Source organism: Nycticebus coucang, chromosome 18 (genome assembly GCF_027406575.1).
Source record: "Nycticebus coucang isolate mNycCou1 chromosome 18, mNycCou1.pri, whole genome shotgun sequence".
NCBI classification, from domain to species: Eukaryota; Metazoa; Chordata; class Mammalia; order Primates; family Lorisidae; genus Nycticebus; species Nycticebus coucang.
Genome location: NC_069797.1, coordinates 33,374,325 through 33,397,133, shown reverse-complemented (window position 1 = coordinate 33,397,133; position 22,809 = coordinate 33,374,325). Strand labels below are relative to the sequence as shown.

Genomic DNA, 22,809 nt, shown 5'->3' with positions numbered 1-22,809 from the left:
CTTCATACAACTGGAAGCATTCAGGGTGCACATTTTGGGGTCTGCCTCCTTTCTCTCAGCATATTATTTTTGAGATTTATTTATGTTGTGCTTATCAGTAGTTTGTTTTCTCTCATTACTAAATAGTTTTCTATCATATGACTATCCTGCAATGTTTATCCACTTGCTTTCTGATGGATATTTGGGCTTTTTGTTTCCATTTGGAGCGATTGTGTTTAAAGATGCTGTGAAGTCCTTGCACACGTCTTTGTGTGGACATGGGATTTTATTTACTTTTGACAAACAAGTAGGAGTACAATTTCTAGGTCATAAGAAAGGTCTGATTAACTTTGTAAGAAACTAGCAGAACAACCTCCAAAGTGGTTTGCCATTTTATAGTCCCACTGGCAATGTATGAAAGTTCCAGGGGCTCCATATTCTTCCCAACATTTAGTGGTGTCAGTCTGTATAATGTAGCTAATCAAGCAGGTTGATGAAGTCTATTTTATCTTTTACAGTAGGTGACTTTTTTTTAATTTATTTTTTATTTCAGAGTATTACGGGGGTACACACATTTTGATTACATAATTTGCATTTGTACGTTTGAAATTGATCTGGTATGTGTGCCCTTCACCCAGAATATGTGCATTGCACCTGTTAGGTGTGAGTTTGCCCAACCCTTTCTCCTGCCTCCCTCCCTCCAAAATTTCCACCAAGTCTTACTGACAGGTGGTGCCCTTTAGATACTATCCAAGAAGAGTTTGCCTGTCCAAGGTCATCAATATCCTGCTGTCTTTCTTTTATAAGAGCTTTATAGTTTTAGGTTTTGGCAAATCTAAACCGAATCCAAATTGGATTTGGTCGAGGGGCTGCACTTTGAGGATCTGTACACGTGGCCTTGAGGCCACAGGTTTTGCACCTGTGAATTGCTCATGCTTCATTTTTTCCCATCTATTTAGCTAATTGGTCTTGCACTATTTGTTAAAAAGAATTTTCTTTCCATATTGAATTACTTTAGTGCTTTTGTTGAAAATGAATTGGCCAAATAGGAGTGGATCAATTTCCAGACTTTCTATGCCAGTCTTAGATAGAAAGTCATGAAATCAGCACAGAATGAAAGATCTATATTTCTTCTTGGATGGGGGGTGTTTTATTTTGTTTTCTTTTGTTTGAGACTGATTCTCCCTTTGTTGCCCAGGCTGGTCTCAAACTCCTGGGCTCAAGTAACCTTCCCACCTCAGCCTCACAAGTAGAGGAACTATAGACCTGTGCCACTAGACCCAGCTTGATCTGCATCCTTTGTTTTTAAGACTGTTTTGACTCATCTAGATCCTCTGCCTTTTCATTTAAATTTTACAATTGGCTTGCTAATTTCCCAGCAAAAGTGCTGGAATTTTACTTTGTTTATTATTTGTTTATTTTATTATTATTATTATTTTGAGACAGAGCCTCACTCTGTTGCTCTGGAGTTGAGTGCTGTTGCATCGTCAAAACTCACAGCAACCTCGAATACTTAGGCTCAAGCAGTGTCCTCCCGGCTCACCTTCCCAAGTAGCTGGGACTATAGGTGCCTGCCATAATGTTCCCAGCTAATTTTTTTTCTATTTTAGTAGAGATAGGGGTCTCTTGCTCAGATTGGGCCTCCTGCTCCTGAGCTCAACCAATTTGCATGCCTTGGCCTCCCAGAGTGCCAATGTGCCCAGTGAAAAGGGCTGAAATTTTAATCGGATTTTGATGTGTACTTGATAAGAATGTATATCCTTTTGTTGTTCAAAATAGTGTTCTATAAAAGATCATTGGCAAGTTGATAGTGTTGTTTAAATCTTCTATTTCATAAGTGATTTAGGGTGTCTTAGGTTCTATCAATTATTGTTAGATGGCTGAGGAGCAGCCTATCCTGCTAGTCTCTGTTTCAGCCAGTTACTTCCCTTAACTAGGTGCCAAAGCTGATGAAAGATAGTTTCTGTCGTATGTTCCCTCCCACCCCCATGTTCCTTGGAATGTTCTATTGGGTCCAAGACTTCTCTTCTCCTCACCCTAAAGCCCAGAAAAAAGGGGCAGAAGAGAGAGAAGAGAAGCAAGAGATAAATTCAGATTGTGGATCAGAAGCTTCTGGGCACCACTATACTCTGGAGTAAAAATCTCCATTCGGCATTTTTCCTGCAATGTATTCCTTCCTACAGAATTATGTTTTGATGTGAGGACTAGAAATTTAAAGGGGAGAAATACTTTTGGAGAACCTGTGTATCTTCATATAGCTCTGGCTGCCACTCATTAGCTGTAACCTTTGGTATCTCCTTGGGACTCTGAGCCTTAGTTTCTTTGTGAGTAAAAGAGGTTGAAGCAGGCCTTGCCCTCCACCAGCCTGTGCTCAGACAATGCCCAGCTCATTGTTTTCTGGACATCGTCTTGCAACAGGCTTAGAAGGCATGGCCACATGCTTCTGGGCAGTGTCATCTGGAAACCCGTCATGTCAATGTGGACAGGTATCTTGCACCGATACCAGCCACATAGGTCTGGTCTCAGGGGTGGAGCACAGGAGAGAGGAGGGAAAGGTCACGGGGACTGGGAGTGCCCACCTTCCTCTCGCCCAGTCCCACCCTTTCCCCTGCACCCTGCCTGTGTCTTGCTCCAGAACCACTTCCTGTTGCTCCTAGAACCTCCCCATTTGAATAACTGCCAGCTTACTTTGGTTTCTATTTCCTTGTAAAATTGTCCCCTGCACAAAAGACTGCCTGGCTGGTGAGAGGCAGGGGTGGAGAGATGGCTGTCAGCGGTGCCCAGCCTCCCTACTTGAGCCCAGTGAGTTCCGGGGTTTCGGGAGAGGGGCTGAGTTGGCTGCCACAGCCAGGGGGGAAGTAGCTCTGGGTCTCTGAGGAAACACATGCTGGGTGGCAGGGATGTGGTTGGGGGCATCGCAAAGAGACCACAAGAAGGGAAGAAATGCCACATGGGGAAATCCTAACGCACCTTCTGTGCCATGCCGAGCTTACCCAGACTGGAGGGATGTTAATCAGCGTGATTCCTGGGGTTCACAAATGTTTATTGATCTGTCCTGTCCTGTTGGGGGGAGAGAGGGGAGGTATAGGCGCTGTCAGGCATGTCCAATCTGCAAGGATTTTGCAAGGACTATTTTTGCTTATCTGTTGTGTCAGATATCACAAAAAGTATGCACAGACCCTTTTTTTTTTTTTTTTTTGAGACAATGTCTCAAGCTGTCACCCTGGGTAGAGTGCTGTGGCATCACAGCTCACAGCAACCTCCAAATCCTGGGCTCAAGCGATTCTCCTGCCTCCGCCTCCCAAGTAGCTGGGACTACAGGTGCTCCCCACAACACCCAGCTATTTTTTGGTTGCAGCCGTCATTGTTGTTTGGCGGGCCTGGGCTGGACTCAAACCCACCAGCTCGGGTGTATGTGGCTGGTGCCTTAGCCACTTGAGCCACAGGCGCTGAGCTGGACCAAATTTCCTTAGCATCTGTGTGTGTAATGTATGGCCTAAAACAATTTTTATTCTTCCACTATGTGGAAGAGAAAAAAAAAAAAGAAAGATAGGACATCCCTGGTACAGGGTGATGGGTCATGTAAAGAGAAGTAAACAAGCTTCTGCACAATAACAGTCCAGTGTGTAGCTAAGGACTGGGCTAGAGAAGGGCCTGAGATTTCTAACTTTACTAGCTGGGTGGCCTGAGGCAAGTTACTTTCCCTTCTCTGGGCCTCAGTGCCCACAGTTGTAAAAGGGAGTAGTCCTTGTGCCACTTCCCAAAGTTGGGTTAAGGATCAAGGGCAGAGCACATCTAGCGGGTTTGAGCAGGGCCCAAGGCAAAGGAAGTGATTTCAGTGTGTTTTGCATTGGGAGGCCGGGGGCAGCTGTCTGTGTCCTTCGGGCTCAGTCAGAGCTAACAAGGGCGCCTGCAGAGGGACAGTCTCAGAACGGAGAGGGGAGTGGTACCCTGTCTGTAGTGTGTGGGCACTTATTGCCCTGTGCGTAGGATCTGCGTGCAGGCGGCCTTGTTAAACCTTGTGAGGTTTGTAATCCCACGTCCTGCAGGCAGGAGACGGAGGGTCGGGGCAGCCCACCCTCCAGCCTACAGGGCTCTTCCTAGCTGAGCAAGTGAAGCAGAACTTGGGTGGCCCAGTGACCTCTGGCAGTAGAGCCACACTTCCTCCAAACGCTGACCGTGGGGGAAGGTCAGCAGCCCACTGTTCTGCTAGGGAGCTGGTCACACCATGCGGGCCTGTCCAGCCCTCTCTAGCCCAGCCTTCCTGGAGGGCCAGGAGGGAAGCCAGGACCACACCCAGGAATGGACCTGTTGTGTGGCCCAGGGAAGACTGGCAAGCCAGGAACCGGGATGTTCTGTGCTTTGCTTATGAGAGGCACCCTGTGTGGTGGTTAAAACATGGATTCTGGGGTTCAAACCCCAGCTCTGTTGCCGACCAGCTGTGTGGCTTTGGGCAAGTTACTGAAGTTTTCTGTGCCTCAGTTTCCTCATCTATAAAAATGGCACTGAGGATAGCCAGGGTCATTGCAAGGCTAAATGATGTAACAGAGGCTTGGAAGGTCAGCTACCTCAGAACCGCCTCCTCTGGTTGGCGGCCTCAGCCTGGCGGGCTGAGCTCCTTGCTGCAGAGGATGGGATGGGCGCCCTCTGGGGACACCTAGTCCAGAAGGAGGAGGCTGGCCCACACTCTGGCCTGTGTGTGGCAGAAGAGGAGGGCAAAGTCCGAAGCCTCTGGGCATGACCAGGAGCAGAGAGCAAGTTCTCACCCAGTTGAGGGATAGATAGCTTCACTGATGCAAACAGCTGCATTGCCGAGGCTGCAGTCAGCCAGGGCCTTTCCACAGGGCTTCTCAAGGAAGCTCTCCAGACCACTGCCAAGCTGGTATTGTCATCCCACTGTTCTCAGGAGGGAATGGGGCACTGACAGGTCAAGTGACTCGGTCAACATCAAACTGGTAGCACATGGAGCTAGGAGGTGAGCCCAGGCCTGTGAGACCACAAATTCAGTTCAAAAATCCATCCTCCTGCGCCACGTGGAGCAAAAACAGGTCCTTTCCCCCCATGTCTCCTGTTAAAGTCCTTCTCTAACTAACACAGGAATCCAGATTCCACAGCAGCCCTCATTGGCTAGGCTTTGTCCATGGAAAAGAACCCAAACTCCATAAAATGATCACAAAAGCTTTATTCTGAGCCCAGTGGGCGCAACCATGCCCCAGGGAACCACACCCAAGAATTCTTGAGCAAGTGGACTCATCATGGTTGGGTTACAATTTGGTTTGATACGTTTTAAGGCGATGAGAATTGTACGTAAAGTCATATATCAGTACATGGAAAGAGGACCTTGATTTGGCCCTGGAAGGCAGGGCGTTTGGGAGCAGGGGATGATAGGTTGTAAGTGGGTTTAGAGACTCTTTGACTTGTAATTGGTTAACAGAATAAAGATTTCTCTAAAGGCTTGGAATGTGTTAAGATAAGGAAATGTGTTAATCAAAGACAGGCCACTGGATATATACTGAGACTCAACTGATACAAATGTGGCCTAGCTTTTGTGTTCTGTGGCCTTTGGTCTATTAATGATTTTTATATCTTAATGTTACAAAGAATAATTCCAAAAGGGACAGGGCATAACAAGGAATATTTGACCTCCCTTCTCATCATGGCCAGCAACTCAGCTTTAAGTGTTTTTTTTTTGTTTGTTCGTTTGTTTTGTGGAGGGGAGTGCACTTGGCCAAGAGAAGTTCCATTCAGTCACCTGGGGGGGGGGGGGCTTAAGATTGTATTTCAGTTCACATCTTTTTTTTGAGACAAAGTCTCACTCTGTTGCCCTGGGTAGAGCGCTGTGGCAACCTTAAACTGTTGGCCTTCTGCAATTCTCTTGCCTTAGTCTCCTGAGTAGCTAGGACTACAGGTGCCCACCACAACGTCCAGCTATTCTTTGGTTGGGGTTGTCATTGTTGTTTGGCAGGCCCGGGCTGGATTCGAACCCGCCAGCTCCGGTGTATGTGGCTGGCGCCCTACCCACTGAGCTACGGGCGCCCAGTCTCATTTCACATCCTTAAGCAACAAATTTGTTCTTCTCCAGTTCTAGAAGTCCGAAGTCAAATAAATCAAAATCTGTTTCCCTTCCTTTTGCAGCCTGCATGACTCAGCTTGGGGTGCCTGCTGCCATCCTAAAGCCAGCATCTTCTTGCTTCTGTGGTCACATCTCCTACTACTGGCCCTGGTCCTTCTTCCTCCCTCTTATAAGACCCTTGTGATTACATGGGGCCTGCCCAGCTAATCCAGGATAACCTCCCCATCTCAAGATCTTTCCCTTAATCACATCTGGAAAATCCAAGAAAGGCAACACATTCAGTCTAATCCGTAGATTAGACCGTGGGTCTTTTTGGAAGTTGGAGAGTAGGTGTGGGTTTTATCCAGCCTAACAAACCCTCCTTGGAGTCAACCAGTGTTATCAGTTTCTTATGAATCAGTCCAGAGATATTGTATCTATAAATAAATAAATGCAAATATGTAGCCCTCTGCCACCTATTTATACAAATGGCATCATTTCATATCAGTGCTCAAAAAATTCCCTTCTTCCTTTCTCTTTTCTTTTTAAGGCTAGATTTTATTGTATGAAATAACCTATTTCTTTTCTTTCTTTCTTTTTTTTTTTTTTTTTTGAGACAGTTTTAGTTTGTCACCCTCGGTAGAGTGCTGTGGCATCACAGCTCACAGCAACCTCCAGCTCTTGGGCTTAGTTTTCCAAGGGTTGAAGCTGGGTGATGGCATGGTGTTCTTCATACAACTTCATACAACTCAAGATTACAAGCCACAGAACACTGGTCAGTGCACTGAATTTGGCTTGTAAGTATTTCTTGCTTGGCCTACACAGTGTTTATTTTAACTTGTTATTGCAGGAAATTCAGACATGGTATCAAGAAACACAGAGCCATCACCCAGCTTCAACAGTCATCACCTTTGGGCCTCTCTTGCTTTATCCATGCCTTCACCTACTTCCCTTTCCACCCCCAGACATTTGAAGCAAATCCAGATATATCATTCTTTTTTTTTCTTTTTCTTTTTCTTTCTTTCTTTCTTTCTTTATTTATTATTTTGCATGTGTGGTTTTTTTTGGCTGGGGCTGGGTTTGAACCCACCACCTCCGGTACATGGGACCGGCGCCCTTCCCCTTTGAGCCACAGGCACCGCCCCGGATATATCATTCTATTACAAATATTTCCTTATGTATCTCCATAATATAGGAACTTTTATATAATCCTTTTTGAAGGATTTTATTCCCCAGAAAATACAAAGTTTTACAGGAAAAAAAAATCCAAATTTTGGTGTTTTCTTGAAAATTGGAAGCAATGGGGCCAAGTGGATGCTGCTCCTGTAAGTGGTGGGGGTGATGTCTACTTTGCCAAAGTCCCCACCACTCCCTATTGCCTACCTGGCTATCTCCCTCATGCACATCACTTGTCTGGCTTCTTTAAGCATTTGATTTTTATAGGAAATGGACCTAAAGGAGATGTTAGAGAAGACAATAATAACTTGAAAAATATGAAAATCAGGTAGGAGGTACACCTGGACTTTCATGCAGTTTGCATAAAGTCTAACCACTTTAGACAAAAGACTTTTCAAAAGTAAGCTCTAAAAGTGGAGAAGTACTAATCTGGGACTTTCTCAGAGAGACCAAAGTAGGGGGTCACTGGAGAGGCACCTACTGTGTGCCAGTGTCTTTCACCATAGACATTTTCTCACCAAATCATCAAAATAATACAAAAAGAGGTGAAACAAGGTTCACAAGGCCACTCACAGTAGAGCTAGGATTCAAGTCTAGAGTCTGCCCAGACTCCAGAGAGGATTTGACAAAGTGGTTACCAGCAGGGCCTAAATGGGTAGAGATCCCACACCAGGGCTTCAGAGGCTGCTGAGGGCCTGAGGGAAGGAATGGGAACTCCAGGAGCAGGAGTGGATAGGGGGACTTACCCAGGGTTGCAGAAGGCCTTGGAAAGAGGCTGTGCTGGAAGTGGCCAGGAGGGTAAAGGTCATGGTGTCCAGTGTTATATGGAGATGGTGGTGAGGGGAGATGGCTTCTACTTGGCCCTGTCAGGTGAGTGGAAGATTAAGCTTCCAGACCCTTGTTGGATCTGTTTTGTCCCTTGGATGACTTCCAAATAGTCATCCAGGGTTCTGGGACATCTGCTGGGAGCTTGGCCTGGGGTGCAGCAGCCCCCATCAACACCCCAGTTTTTTCCATCTCAGGTTGTGTCCATGTTACTTTCCTGTCTGGAGGCCATCCTCCTGGTGCGTTCCCCAACCCAGCTTTCACTTTCTCTCCCACTTTTAACAGAAGTCAGCTCCCTATCACATCCTTTCAGGTCCTTACCGTAAGCTTAGAATATCTAAGTAACTAATTGGATTTGTGTCTGCCTTCACACAGGACCCTAAGATCTCTGGGGCTGAGACTCCATCTGTCCTGGTCACAGCTGCACCCCCAGCCCCAGCACAATACCCTTGTACCGAAGCCATGAAGGAGTTTCAGCCTAGGCACAGGTCCTCCCAGTGCAGAGGTGATGAGGATTGTGGTCAGGAGATCAGGAAAAGCAGCCTCAAACCCTCTCCCTGACTAAAGAAGAGTTGGGCCTTTTGAAAGAGGGGAAATTAGCAAAAGGCACTTTGGCAGGTTGGCTCGAAATTAACAAGGGGGCTATAGGCGTAGCTGCACTTTAGAGAGAGATGGTGAGTTTTGGCCTCAGGAAGTCTGCCCAGGGGCCTTTGGAATCTCAACTCCCTGTCTTACAGAAACTCCACCATTTCTGGGAACCCATTCAGAAAGGTCAAGTAGTTGTTAATGGAGAAGATTATTTGAAAAACAGGTACGCTGTTTCCCCGAAAATAAGACAGTGTCTTATTTTAAGGTGTGCTCCCAAAGATGCGCTAGGTCTTATTTTCAGGGGACGTCTTTCCTGTGAGTAGGTCTTATTTTCGGAGGATGACTTATTTTTGGGGAAACAGGGTAGCAGTCACTGGAATCTGTTCATAGAGCTGGTTACCTTGTTATATACAAGCCAGCCACTGGCAAGTGCTGTGGGGACAAATAGGAGGACGGTGGCCCCCTGACTAATGCCCTCACACCTTCTCTCTGCAGGTTGTCCCCTTTTCTGGGATAATCCAGGGGGGTCTCCAGGTTGGACTTCAGATCACTGTGAATGGCTCTGTTCTTAACTCCAGTGCAAACAGGTGTGTATGTGGAAGGCACTTTTGTTTCTCCCCAGCCCCTTCCCTTAGCAATCCACCCCGTGCTCAGGTCAATTCAACCAACAACCTACAAGCTTGCCCGTCTGGCTCAGGGGAGCCCGAATGCGTCCACCCTGGCACAGGGCACCGCTCCACACCTGCCTCCAGGGACACCATTAACATAGACTCTAGGACTAATGGGGTTCACAGGGATGCTGGTCTCCAAGGAGCTCACTGTCTAAGGAGGGAAGTGGGATAACCCAGAGATAGACAATTATGATGACAGGCTTGAACTTTGTATGCTATGACTCAGAATCGCAAACCGAGAACGTTCCTTTTTTCCCAGAAAGTGCTCTCATCTACTTGGAAAGCTTCATTCTGCTGATGTGGAAACATTTAAAGTTGCCATCAAAATTACTGATTTGGTCTGTTTCGCTTTTCTGGAAAATACTAAGTGAATTCAAAATACCAATGTCTTGTCCACACTCTTTCCCACACCCCTCCTCCTACCCAGGGCAGGCTGTCTGGGAAGAGGGTGAGGCTCATGTCTTCTCAGGGGCTGCAGGGGCCTGCGAGCCTCACGTGGGCCTGACCGACTTCTGCTGAGGAGCGCCTGCAGGTTGCACAGGGAGTCCATGGTGGCTGCCTGCTGCAGTGCGCAGTGTCTGTGGACCCTCGTCTGGAATCTCAGCTCTGCCTCGCCAGCCTCCCCATGCCATTCCCAGCAGTCTTCTTCTTGAGACTTTCTGGGCCTCCTTCATACACTTTCCCAATTACTCAGGTGTGTGCTCACCTCCACCAAGTGTCTACTTGGCACCAAAGGCTCTCTCTTCTGGGCCTGTCTAGCAATTTCCATCTCTGTTACCAATTTGTACTTCATTTCTAGGACCTACACCTTTTGTTCCTAAGGTCGGCACTTTACCCATTTTCTATTTCTTTTTAGAAAATAAGGCTGTAAAAGCAAATGCATAATTGCACAAAAATGTATTAGGTCCAAATTAGGCAAAGAAAAAGGATGTCACAAAGCAGCATCTGCGATGGGCGCGCTTGTTGGTTGTTGGTTGAATTGACCTGAGCATGGGATGGATTGCTAAGGGAAGGGGCTGGGGAGGCATCAGGTTCCCAGCCAAATCAGAGGTGCCCTGTTCTCCTGGCAATAAACCATGAGACAGAAGACGATTCGCTTTCCCTGGGCCTAGGTTTGCTGTGAACTTGCAGACTGGCTTCAGTGACAATGACATCGCCTTCCACTTTAACCCTCGGTTTGAAGATGGAGGGTTCGTGGTCTGCAACACAAGGAAGAAGGGACACTGGGGGCGTGAGGAGAGGTGGATGCAAATGCCCTTCCAGAAGGGGAGGCCTTTTGAGCTTTGCTTCTTGGTGCAGCCCTCGGATTTCAAGGTGAGCAGGAACCCCTCCCCACCTGCAGCTTCCTGTCCCCTAGCCCTACCAGGCTTGGAGAAAGGCCTTAAATTACCATCTTAATCAAGACCTGGCCACAGCAACACCACCGTACGGATAACAAGACCATGTCCTTTCAGATGTTACCCACGGCGGCCTGGTCTCTTCACACGCCTTTCTGCGAATCTACAGGTGCACCTGTTGCTTCTTTTCCTCTGAAAATAAGAACTAAATTGCCTGTAATCCAAGCACTCTGGGAGGCCAAGGCAGGTGGATTGCTTGAGCTTAGGAGCTTCAGACCAGCTTGAGCAAGAGCAAGTTCTTGTCTCTACTGATAATAGAAAAACCTAGCCAGGCATTGTGGCAGGTGCCTGTACTCCCAGCTACTCCAGAGGCTGAGGCACGGAGACTGCTTGAGCGCAAGAGTTTGAGGTTGCTGTGAGCTATGACACCATAGCACTCCACCCAGGGTGACAGACTGAGACTCTATCTCAAAAGAAAAAAGAACTAGATAACTAGATAACTGACCAGGTTGCTTTTTGGTAAAGCGTGTCTGGTTATTTTTGAGACAGTTTCGCTATGTCACCCTCAGTAGAGTCCTGTGGCGTCACAGCTCACAGCAATCTCCAACTCTTGGGCTTAAGTGATGATTCTCTTGCCTCAGCCTCCTAAGTAGCTGGGACTACAGGTGTCTGCCACAACACCCGGCTATTTTTTTTGTTGCAGTTGTCGTTGTTGTTTAGCTGGCCCTGGCTGGGTTCGAATCCACCAGCCTTAGTGCATGTGGCTGGCGCCTTACCCACTAAGCTACGGGCGCCACCATGGTAAAGTGTGTTGTTAGGGTTCAAGTTAATTCCCTTCCCCTGCTGCAGCCATGCCTCCCTTCCAGGTTCATGGTAACAAGTGTCATGGGGTGAGACAAGGACCACCAATTCAAATTAGAAGTTCAAAAAGGAGTCTTTTATTAACTGCGGGGCTGTCTCAGCCAAGTCTAAAGCAGACTAAGTGAGAAAGCATTGAGGGGTCTGAAGTTGGGGTTTTTCTAGCCTGAAAAAGAGACAAATAGGTGGGCTGAAAGTTGGTAATTAGAAGCAAAAAGAAAATTGGCAAAAGAAGCATAAAGCAAGCGTGGGGGGGTCACAATAACCCCTTTTACAGAAGCGAACCTTGCAATTTTAGCAGATTAGCAGATAGGTGCCATAAAGGTCACATCAAGCAGATCAGCAATTAGACAATAAGTAAAACAATTTGTCACAGCACTTAGCTTGTTAACTCTCATTGTGACAGTACTTGGCTCATTAGTTCTTATCTTGTTCTGTTCCGGCCCAGTCTGACCGATCTAAGAGTAATGGGACTTGGCATCATTTCATTTACCTCTTTTTCCCCTTCCTCCTACCCGAAGGGTGGTGTGAGGCCACAGCATCCATCTTATGGGGGTGATGAGGCAGCCGGCACCCATGAGGCTGCTGGCACCCATCTCACAACTATTTTTCAGCAATGTTGTTCCAGCCTTTAACACAGGTTCTGTTAATGATATAGTTTTTTAAGCCCATTGCAAGCTACCTTTGCTAGCTGAGTATCGTCTCTATGTTAATTTCTTTGCTTGTCTAAGACATGGGCATTTCCCTCCACTCAGTGTGCCCCTGAGGTGGCCTCTCCTCGGGTCCTCCTGAGCTTTTTTATGCATATTTAAATAATGCCCCAGGTGAACTATGATTAGAAAGAAAAACCTACTGCCTTGAGCAACCTTAAGAACTAAAAGCCAACGACTATAGCCAAGGAGAGATTCGGGTTGATGCACTTTGGATCACACACGTGTTCTGGCAACCAGCACAGCACTGAAGGCTGATGTCCCCAGTTTGGAGATAGATGGGAGGATCGGACTCAGGTGTGCTCTCCCGCCCTGCCCTGGGACTCCTTCCTGGAACGCGCACTCTCCTCCGGCAGGTGATGGTGAACGGGAGCTTCTTTGTGCAGTACTCACACCGGGTGCCCTTCCACCTCGTGGACAACATCTCTGTCAGTGGCGCGGTGCAGCTGTCCTACATCAGCTTCCAGGTTAGATCATCCACCTGGCCCAGGGGCTGGGGCGGAGGGCCCAGTCTAGTTGTGCCTAGGCCCTGTTGGGTGTGCCCAAGGTACCAGCCGATCTCCTGTCCAGTTGACTTTAGGGCCACACCGTCAGTTCCCTGTCCTGGTGTCTGCCTGCCCCTTGTGCTGTGTCTTTCTGCGATCCTCTGTATCTCTGTCCAGAGCACCTCCCTCGGTCTCCCAGACTCCTTGGCCCCTTCTTTCTCTGTCCCTCTTCATTTCCACCCTGGTTAGGAGGCCATGTAGATCCGGAAAGAGCCCAGGCTCAGGAGCCAAACAGAAACAGTTTAAACTCCCAGCTCTGCCACTCTGCTCGTCTGTGGGGACATCCTGAAGGACTTCTCTTCCAGCCTCCATATCCCTCATCTGTGGGATGAGCATCTTCCCTGTCTCCCCACAAGTGGCTGTATGGTTCAATGGATGATAGAAATGCAGCCCCCATGGGTCCCAACCAGGGTTTGTTTGACCCTCTCTGTGTTTTAAAAATGTTGGATGTGTTGCCAACATTTGAAAGGTCAGGAGACATCAGGGGACAGCTGGGTAGGGTGTGTTTGGGCCCACATTCCCGCAGGGCATCAGGCAGTACCATGTACTTGGCCATTGAGTGAGCTCCTGGAGATGAGCCGAGCACACAGTAGGTTCTCATCCCTCCCACTCCCTCCGTCTCTGACTCTCCGCAGGTGGGAGGGGTGAGGAGACGGAGGGACACTGCCTCCTGCTGCCCCTCACCTGCCTGGGCCTTTTCCTTCCAGGCTGCTAACCCCCTGCTGGCCTGCGCTCTCCCTCTCCCCCAGCCTTGCTCACCACTGTGAGCTCCATGAATGCTTCTCTTCACCCACTGGTACCTTTTGTTTTAACAGAACACCCAGGTGGCCCCCGCCCAGTCTGCCTGCTCCAGGGTGCAATCCTCCCAGCCTGTTCGTTTCCCACCCAAGTTCAAGGGGCACAGACCGAAAGTGAGTTAAACACAAAGAACCCGGGAAGCTGAGCAGTTAGCAGGCCCATCTTGGTCACCTGAGAGTTCCCTGTGTCCATCCACCAGGTGCCCAGAGCTGGGGCCTGGGAGTCATCCTGGATTCTCTCCTCCCCCTTCTTATGTCCCCCTGTCCCTGAAACCACAGCCTTGGTCCGGCCATTGTGATTCCTCACCACGATGACAGTGGTCTAATGCCCCTCACACTCACTTCCTGCCACAGTGATCTTATAGCAAATCTCATCACATCCTCTCCCTGCTTAAAAGCCCCAAAGCTTTCTAAACAAAGCCCAGACTCCCCAGGAAGATATGCAGCCTCATCCACCTGCCACCTTCACCCCCAGCCCACGAAGCTCACGCAGCCTCCACTGCTCACTCCCTGCCCTCTTGGCTGATCCCACTTTTGCACCTGCTGACCTTGGTGCTGAAAACTTCCTTTGCCAGCCTCACCCCAGCAAACTCCTAATTGCCCTTCAGTCCTCCGCTTAAATGGTGCTTCCTTAGGGAGTTTCCCTGCCCAGGAGATTGTTGGATGCTCCCTCTGTGTCCCCATGTGCTTTGCACATGTCTGTGCTGTGCCAGTCACCACATGTCACTGTAACCCCATTTGCATGTCTGTCCTCGTCACTCCACCCCCATCTCCCCTAAGCCCATGACCCCCAGAGGGCTGGGATTGTGTTCATCTGCCCAGTGCCTGGCCCTCAGTAGGGACTCAGTGAAGGAATGTATGATGTCGTTTGCACAGCCAGGTAGAAGGGGATACCTCACCATTCCCAGGCAAGAATAATTGGTCAGGTGGGACAGGGTCCAGGACAAGAAGGCGAGCAGCCTTCCTTTAGCCGCTCATGCAGTGGGGTTGGGGATGCTTTACCTACACAGCTTTCCTGTGGCCCGTCATGGTGCAGACAGGCACCTGCCTCCTGTCACACTGGCTTCAAAGCAGGGTGAATTCCCGGGAAGCTTTGCCAGGCAGCCCAATGTTGGCCCTGGCCCTGGCCCTGGGGAGGTTGAGGGGATAATGGATACAACAAGAAAAACTGGGTAACGTTTTGGATTTTGTCCCTTCTACCTGGGCAAGCTCAGGTACTCCGAACTCCATTGCTTCCCCCAGGAAACAGGAGTAGTGTTGCTTCCCTTGCTGGAAAGCCCTGGAGCCCAGAGCTTGGTCCATAATAAGCCTTCAGAACATGCTAGTTTTCATTTTATTGATGAACTGTGGCATTGGGTGTAATGTTCTTGGCTCTGGGCACTAAGACCAAGGCCACATGTACCATCTCTTCCCTGGACACTAAGGAAATCAATGTGGTCTCCATGAGACCCAACCTTCTCTCCTCAGGAGCAGCTAATGGGGGTACCCCAACCTCAAGCCCTGTGCACTTGGGGGTAAAAGCCTGGGTGTCCCAGGCTCAGGAGGCTTTCTGGGGAGCAGGAGGAAGGTGAGGGTATTTGAGGGGCATTTCTTAGCACAAGACCTGCCCTGGGGTCCTGCCATCATCACCCTCGTGAGGTGCCAAGGATAACCACCATTTCCATTCTTCTCACCCCTTCCAGCCACCAGGCATGTGGACTGCCAACCAGGTCCCCTTTGTAAGTCTCTTGCTCTCTCTTCGTGTTGGTTCTCTCTGTGGGTTAGCAGGAGGAGGCGGTGCAGGCAATGGGCTGCACCCATGGGGTCGGGCAGCCAAGGCTGGGCCTCTCAACCACCTGCCTGGCCCCAGTGATGTTGGAGGGTGGGTGATAGCGGGGGTGGTTGGCAGGCCCTGATGTAAGGGAAACAGCCTGAATTCCCACTTGTTTGGCCATGTTCTTGCTACTCTCTGGGCAGCCATAGAAGACCAAGGCCACATGCTCCATCTCTGCTTCGAAGTGAGGCTATGTGGGAGAAATTTCCCTGAGCAGAAAGATGGGCCAGAGAGCACAAGTGCGGCCACATTTTTCTACCATCTACTGTTGCCCCTTTGTCAGCCCCTTGAAAGAAGAAACATCCCTACCCACACTTTTCTAGGGCCGGGGTGTGGGCCTTTGGATGGTTACAGTGCAGTTAACGAGCCTCAGAGGGTGCATGTTACGTGGCGCCCTCTGGTGGCAGTTGGTGGTTTGGGCGCCGGTGAGCACTGGGTGAGACCTGGTTTCCCCCTTCCAGACTCAGACCGTCATCCACACCGTGCAGACTACCCCTGGACAGATGTTTCCTGTAAGTCTACAAATTCTGGGCAGCTCACAGCCTCACGGTGTCCTCCTTCACCCAAAACTGAATTCCCCAGAGTCCTAAAGTTGTGAAGAAAGCGGGTTTCTCAAAGAGGATGGGGACATTTGGGGGTGGGTCCCCAGCTCAAGAGATACGTGGCTAAAATTCCTTGGGACAGTGGCAATTCTGGAACAGGCTGGATTTATCCAGTGATTGAAGAGGTAGGTCCTCTAGAGATCAGCAGGGAAACTGGTCCTTCTGTTACTGAGATGGGTGTGCAGTGGCCCCAGAGCCCAGGGCTGAGGTTCCTGGCCCTGCGTCTGGGGACAAGCTCCTAGGACACCAGTATTGGTCACGGGATTAAATTCTCCCTCCTCTGATGGCACAAATCAGGTTGGGGACCTGGAGTGAGTGAGGCTGCCTGTGAAGGGGGGTGGAGCCAGGGACCATGATGGGGTCCAGGAACACCACAGGAAGTTCCAGGAAGGCTGAGAAGAGAAGGAAGGTGAATGGGAGACTCCAAAGGCTGAAGGGGCCTCAGGTTGGAGCAGCCCCTCTAGCATGGCCTGGGGTGTGGAGTATGTGCTTGTGGACACACGTGCTCCCACACTGAATTTCCTGCTCTCTTTTCAACAGAATCCTGTCATCCCACCTCCAGTGTACCACAACCCATGCTACGTAAGTGGTTTCTCAGGGAGGGGTGCGGGTTTTGACTGAATTGGGCAGGGTGGGAAGTGAAGGGCAGCTTGGAGGTGACCTTCTGGCCTTGCCAAATTAAGAGAATCGGAAGTTCTTTTTTTTGAGACAGAATTTCATTCTGTCGCCCTGTGTAGAGTGACCCTGGCGTCTTAGCTCACAGCAACCTCAAACTCCTGGGCTCAAGCAATCCCCTTGCCTCCCGAGTAGCTGAAACTAAGGCATACATTACCATACCTGGCTAGTTTTTCTATTTTTAGTAGAGATGGGGTTTTGTTCATGCTCAGGCCAGTCTTGAACTCCTGAGCTCACGTGATCCATTGGTCTTGGCCTCTGAGATGGCTAGGATTACCGGCCTGAGCTGCCACGTCCAGTTGGGAAGCTGAAATTCTTAAAAACATTCACATAAATTAAAAAACTTGTTGAAAGGAGCTTTCAGCCTTAAAACCATCACTTCAATGTGAGCACAATGACAAGGCCTTCCCTTTCACCCTGCAAATCCTTCTGTGCTTTGCAAAAAGTTCCTCACCCATTGACCTGAGGATCACTGGAAGGTTTTCCTTTGGCTTTTACTGAACCAAGTAAAGACATGGTGGGGTTCTTTCTTGTCTGACTGTCCAAATTCATGGAGATTGGCACAAAGATCCCCTTGTGCAGTGGCAGCTGCTCTGGCTGCTGGCTGACCTGTCCTCTCCCCCTGCCAGCCGATGCCTTTCTTCACTACCATCCCAGGTGGGCTGTACCCATTCAAGTCCATCGTCATATCTGGCACTGTCCTGCCTGGTGCACAGAGGTAAGCCAAGGACTCCAGGGCACTCCAGGAAGGGAGAGAACTTCAAGGTCATTCTGGCCACACCCCTGGCCCTGGGCAGGCTGGGGATGAAGGGGAGGAGCTGGGGGACGGGCCTGTGCAGCTCCAATGGGTACAGAACGTCCACAGAGCTGCCCATCTCAGGTTTTCCATCGACCTGCGCTCGGGGAATGACATCGCCTTCCACTTGAACCCCCGTTTCGATGAGAACACTGTGGTCCGCAACACCCAGATCAATAACAGGTGGGGGACTGAGGAGCGAAGCTTGCCTGGAAGAATGCCCTTCATCCGAGGCCAGAACTTCTTGGTAAGGTGCCACAGCCTGAAGCTCAGAGGGGCTTACAGGTGTGGACAAGGAGAGGGGCAGAGGAGGTCTGGGGGTACTCTGAGGTGAGGGCAGTGGTCAACACGTTACTATCACTGTCCTGTGTGAAGGACTGTGGATTCTGCTTTTGACAGATGAAGAAACTAACTCGTAAGTGCATATCACTTGCCTGTGGTCACCCAGCAGTAATCGCACAAATCAGACCCAAGAATGAGGTCTCATTTATTTGTTCACTTATTCATTCAACAACCATTTCACTGGGGTCTACTTTGTCCAGGAAGCACCCCACATGCTGGGGTTGCCGTCTTGAAGGAAACAGACAAGGTCCTGCCCCCAAGGAGTTCACACTTTAGCTGGGGAAGGAGCAAGGAAACAAGGACAGGAGCAAAAGGCTGCAGATAAGGACAGGTGCTAGCAGAAGGTGAAACAGGACAGTGGGATGGGGGAGCCTGGGAAGGGGCAGCTGGCACCAGTCTGCAGGGCACAGTGAGGCCAGGGCCTACAGGCTAAGAGTGAGGCCCACAGAGGTACGGGGCGCTACTGGAGGCCTGGGTCGCCTGGAACTGTCATTCTCCACCCAGAGAGCTCACAAAGGAGTCAGCACCTGGGCCCAGTCCTGGCCAGTAAGGTAGTGACCTGGGTATCTGTATTTTTAACTTACCTATTAATCAGGGTTTGAAATGACTGCTATAGGGCTTCCGGAGCCTAGTAAAGGAGATTGATTTTAATACAGTGAAAAGTCAGGGGAGTGTTTCAAGCCAGGGAGCAATATACAATTTATGGATAGCTGTGTGACTGTGGGCAAGTGACTTAACCACTCTGTGCTTCAGTTTCCTCATCTACAAAATGGAGAAATAATAATAAGGCTCTCACAGCATTGTGAGAACGCAATGTTACAGATACATGTAACATGACATGACATCTGTTGATATCTGTAACATGCTTAGGAACAGTGCCCAGTGCACAGGGGGATGAAGTGTTAGCTATTGCCATGGGGATGAGGATGTTCTAAGACATGTGCCCCTCTGCCTCATGGGTGGAAAAGACTGGTTAGGAGGCTGCAGCTGCATTCCCATGTGCTGGGTACAGGGCAGAAAAGTGGCACTCGGGGTCCAGTTGGAGTGTGAGGCTGGGGGTGGAAAACATGGCCTGAGGGAGCAGCTACCCTGAAAGTGTTTGGGGTGGGATGCATGGTGGGAGAAGGGAACAGCATTCTAGGCAGAGGAACAGCATTTGGTAAAGTACTGGGGGGTGGAGTGCACAGGGTATGTTCACTGAAGAGCAGGTCACTCAGTGGGGCTAGAACACAAGTGTGGGACGTCTTAATGCTTGAGGAAGGAGGGAGGGGACATGAGGCTGCACTGGGGGTTAAGGACTTTCTGTGCACATGGTGTGGTCTCTTTGCCCAGGTGTGGATCAGGTGTGAAGGCCACTGCCTCAAGGTGTCTGTGGATGGTCAGCACCAGTTTGATTACTATCACCGTGTGAATAACCTGACCGCCATCAACAACCTACAAGTGGCGGGTGATGTGCAGCTGACACATGTGCAGACATAGGTGGGCTCCCTTAGCCTGAAGACGAAGGCTGGGGCGAGTTATGCCTGAGTCTCTCCAGCAGTCCACCTCTCATTCCCGGCTTCAGCCTGTCCACGCTGCCCAGGACCTGGGATGTCCAGGAGAGGGCATGTCCATGTCTGGCCCTGCTCCTGGCTGCAGCCAGCCTGGAGGGGAGAAGGCAGCTGGCTGGGACAGTCGTGCTCTGCTGGAGCAGTGCCTGGGGCTTGGGCTGCCCCAATCCTGCCATCTGAGAAGAAGAGTGGGTGGGAGGGGGCAATGCAGATACAGCTCCAGGTCAGTCCCCTCAGCAGAGGGTCGGTCCTCAGCCTTCCCAAGCCCCCGGCCTAGCACCACACTCCATCTGCTATGAGCTATTTGCCTGTCCCCCAAGCAATTCCTTCCCAGTCCCAAGTCACCAGCTGTCACTCCTGGTGGGAGATGACCTCCTCAGCTCCTCCCCTTCCCCTGACCTTTAACCTCACTCTCTCACCTTGTACCAATTCATCCCTACAGGAAAACTACCCTGATGCCATCCTGCTGGCCTCTACCAGCTGACCAGAACTTTCTCCTAGGGGGCGCTCTTCTTTCCCAGTGTCCTCCAAATAAAGGTGGCTGTGGCTTATTAAATTCATTGGAGAAATTTTGGAGTCTCTGGGATTGGGGGGTGCTGCTGAGGGGAGTGGGAGCAGACAGCATGGGTAGGGGCTGCTGACATGCACACCTACTCCCAGTGGGTCCTTCACATATCCTAGGAGGGTGCTGGAGAAAGCAGGTTGGGGCCCAGGCCTCGTGGGCAGGAGTCTCTGACATACGAAGGTTGGTAACCAGGGTGAACCCAGGAGAGAGCCCATTGCTTCTGAGATGGGAGAAGGGCTGGGACTGAGCCTATGAGGCCATGCAGGACTAGGAAGCCAGATGCCAGGGCCAGCTCATCAGAGTCCTGAGTCTCAGTAGGGGGAGGTGGCAAGTGGGACCAGGAGCAGCTGATCCAAAGCCAGGTCAGGTTGGGCTGCATTAGGGGTTTGGGGGTATGCAGCAAAAGAGGCATAGAGTGCGTGAGGTTCTGCCAGCCACAGGGCCAGTGCAGGGGAGCCCAGCTCCATGCCCATGTGATGCCAACACATCCTGCTGACTCCTTCAAGAATCTGGTCCCTGGGAAACCAGGGCAGGGCTCAAGGTGCAGTCCTCAGCTTAGCCACGTCAGTGTCACTTGGGAGCTTGTTACAAATGCAGCCTCTCCTGCCCCAGACCTGTTAAGTCAGAGTCTGTATTTTAACAAGATCTGTGTTGACTCGGGGTCACATTAGTGCATGAGAAGCCCTGGCCTAGGAAAGCAGACTTGGCCACGTGGTTCAGATGCATCACTGGCTCGTGGTCAGGGCAAAGGGCTTTTCTGGGTTAGCAGCCCCTTTCTCTTGCCTTCTGCCTGCCTGTCTGTGTATTTAGCTGCTAGAAAGTGGGAAGAGAGGGGCGAGGGGAGGAGCTGAGAGAGGAGGGTGGGGAGGCAGAGGAGAGAAGTAGTTGAGGAAGGCAATAAAGAGGGAGGGACCCCCACTTGCCTCCAGCTGAGCTCCTTCCTTGGTTCTGACCAGGAGAACATGGTTCAGTCCCTCAGGACTGGCTGGCTTTAAACCAGAAAGGGTCCACAGCCTCAGGGGCAAGGGGGACGTGTGCCGCACTCACAACGTCCTCCCCATGCCTGCTTTTCTCAGGTGCCAAATCCTCACTGGGCAAACTCTCACAAACAAGCCCCAGAGCAAAAGACAGGACAGGGCTGTGGTCAAGGCCTTCACTAGAGAACTGGCCTCATGCCCAGAATCCCACACTTGCCATACATATCCCATGTGAGGTAATTTCTGGGGGGTGGGTGGCTGAGCCCCTCGCCCTGTCACAGGTCTTAGGACAAGCGCAATACTCCATCTGTGCCAGAGTGCCGCCAGCCCCACTCGGTGTAACTGAGGGCCGCTTTGCCTATAACACACACACGTACAGTGCGATTAAAATAAAATGTATTTCTTATAAATATCAACATCAAGGGAAGGCTGAGGGGCCCATGGAAGCACACGGGGGTGTTTGTTTATTTAAATACGGAGGCATAAATAACTGTACACGGGGTGGGGTGGGATTAAATACAGGGTGGCGCGAAAGCGCCTCCTGGTGGTCACTCAGAGAGGTGCGATCTGCAAAACGTCCCATCTTTCTCTTAACCGCTTGCCAGGCCTGCCGCTGCAGTGTTAGTCTCCAAGGGACCAGGGAGGCCCCAGCGCTGGAGAGGAGGCTCTAATTCATCCAGGATGCCACCTGGTAGCAGATCAAGTAAAGGGCTTGGAGAGGAAGGATGTGAGGAAATATGACATGAGGCTTCAGGGTATCACTTCCTCCATCTCCCCAGGCCCTGAGACCTCAGATAATCCAGAGTCCACCCTATGTCAGTAGCTGTAACTTGTCCTGTGGGCTGTCAGAGCACTGAGAACTCCAGGCTTCTGGGCTGCTCCGCTGCCCTGTCCTTTCTCACCTCATAGGAAAATACAGCGCCAAAGATGTCTTCATGATAGCGCTTCTGGCTCTTTAAGGGAAAACAGAGATCAAAGTGTCAGCTCTGCTGGTCCAGTGCCTCAGACATCATCCTAGGCTAGGACAAGCCCCCGGGGCTGCCCCAGCTTCCCTATCACATGGACATTCACAAGCCATCTGTCCTCCCGATCATCATGCTTAGATGATGCTGGCATTTGATTTAGACTCTTTAACCTCTGTCAGCACCTGCTCTGCTGTGGACCATCTGAACATGTGCCCACGCTTTAGGGATGGCTAGTGTTCCCATTCCTGCCTAGAACTCATCCACAAGATGTTCTAGGAAATGTGACCTCTGAGATACACGTTTGGGAAATGCTAGTACTTTCTTTTCTCCTGGTCTTGAAGCATCACGATACACAGTAGCATGTAAATGGCTCTGAGAATTCTTGTAGAAAAGCAACAGGTGCCAACTATCTATGGACCCGATGAACTCATTTTGGGAAATACCAGTTATCTCCTTGTTCTTCAAACATGCCAGACTAACTCCCACCCCACGGCCAGTGTACCTGCTGCTGCCTCCAGATCTGCCCAGATCTGTTTTCTTCCATATCCACAGGGCTCCCCTTTCTCCTACAAGTCTTTTCTCAAATGTCACCTTCAAGTGACACCTTCCCTGATCACCCTTATTTAAAATTTCACCTCCCAACTCCTGCTTCCCTGCCACATTCTTTTTTCCTCCAAAGCACTAGCCCTTTTTCTTGTGTGGTTTTGTCAGCCCCAGGAGAATGTAAGCTCTCCATAGGCAGGAATTTTTGCCTTTTTTTAACTGCTCTATCCTCAACACACAGTAGGTGCTCAATAAAGGCTCTGGAAACAGACTGAACTCTGGGCTCTCACATTCACTGCCACAGACCCCCTTTCCTCTATAAAATGAGGGGTGATAATAGTACCTCCCTCAAAAAGCCTTTGCGAGGACTGAATGAAATGCCACATGAAAATCCTTGACAAGCATCTGGCCCAGGGTCATCCTTTGGTAAATGTCACCACTAG

General features: G+C 50.1%; 2 protein-coding genes across 3 annotated transcripts in view; one reads left to right on the top strand and one right to left on the bottom strand.

Moving 5' to 3' along the window:
• The first annotated feature begins 2,650 nt into the window (after positions 1 to 2,650).
• LGALS9 (galectin 9) lies at positions 2,651 to 19,876 on the top strand. Of its 2 annotated transcripts, XM_053569806.1 has the most exons (12): positions 2,651 to 2,781; positions 9,116 to 9,207; positions 10,404 to 10,605; positions 12,553 to 12,663; positions 13,557 to 13,652; positions 15,221 to 15,256; positions 15,813 to 15,863; positions 16,494 to 16,535; positions 17,258 to 17,346; positions 17,509 to 17,671; positions 19,099 to 19,245; positions 19,759 to 19,876. In XM_053569806.1, the coding sequence occupies exons 1-11, from the start codon at positions 2,743 to 2,745 to the stop codon at positions 19,243 to 19,245; spliced, it is 1,068 nt and encodes a 355-aa protein (XP_053425781.1). In that variant the 5' UTR covers positions 2,651 to 2,742; the 3' UTR covers positions 19,759 to 19,876. The 2 variants fall into 2 exon arrangements, with proteins under 2 accessions (XP_053425781.1, XP_053425782.1); XM_053569807.1 differs by lacking the exon at positions 13,557 to 13,652.
• Positions 19,877 to 21,240: 1,364 nt separating this feature from the next.
• The window catches only part of NOS2 (nitric oxide synthase 2), a 40,003-nt gene continuing 38,434 nt past the window's right edge, over positions 21,241 to 22,809 (bottom strand). Inside the window, exon 26 of the mRNA XM_053568861.1 lies at positions 21,241 to 21,811. Within this exon, the coding sequence (XP_053424836.1) occupies positions 21,704 to 21,811 (108 nt within the window). The 3' untranslated portion in view covers positions 21,241 to 21,703. The remainder of the gene's footprint in view (positions 21,812 to 22,809) is intronic.

Bases quoted from the DNA above. Each gene is read 5' to 3' on its own strand.
- LGALS9 (XM_053569806.1), top strand. From the start codon at position 2,743: ATGGCTGTCAGCGGTGCCCAGCCTCCCTACTTGAGCCCA. The intron at 10,606-12,552 runs GTGAGCAGGAAC...CTCCTCCGGCAG, and splicing joins TGCAGCCCTCGGATTTCAAG to GTGATGGTGAACGGGAGCTT. The intron at 12,664-13,556 runs GTTAGATCATCC...TTGTTTTAACAG, and splicing joins TGTCCTACATCAGCTTCCAG to AACACCCAGGTGGCCCCCGC.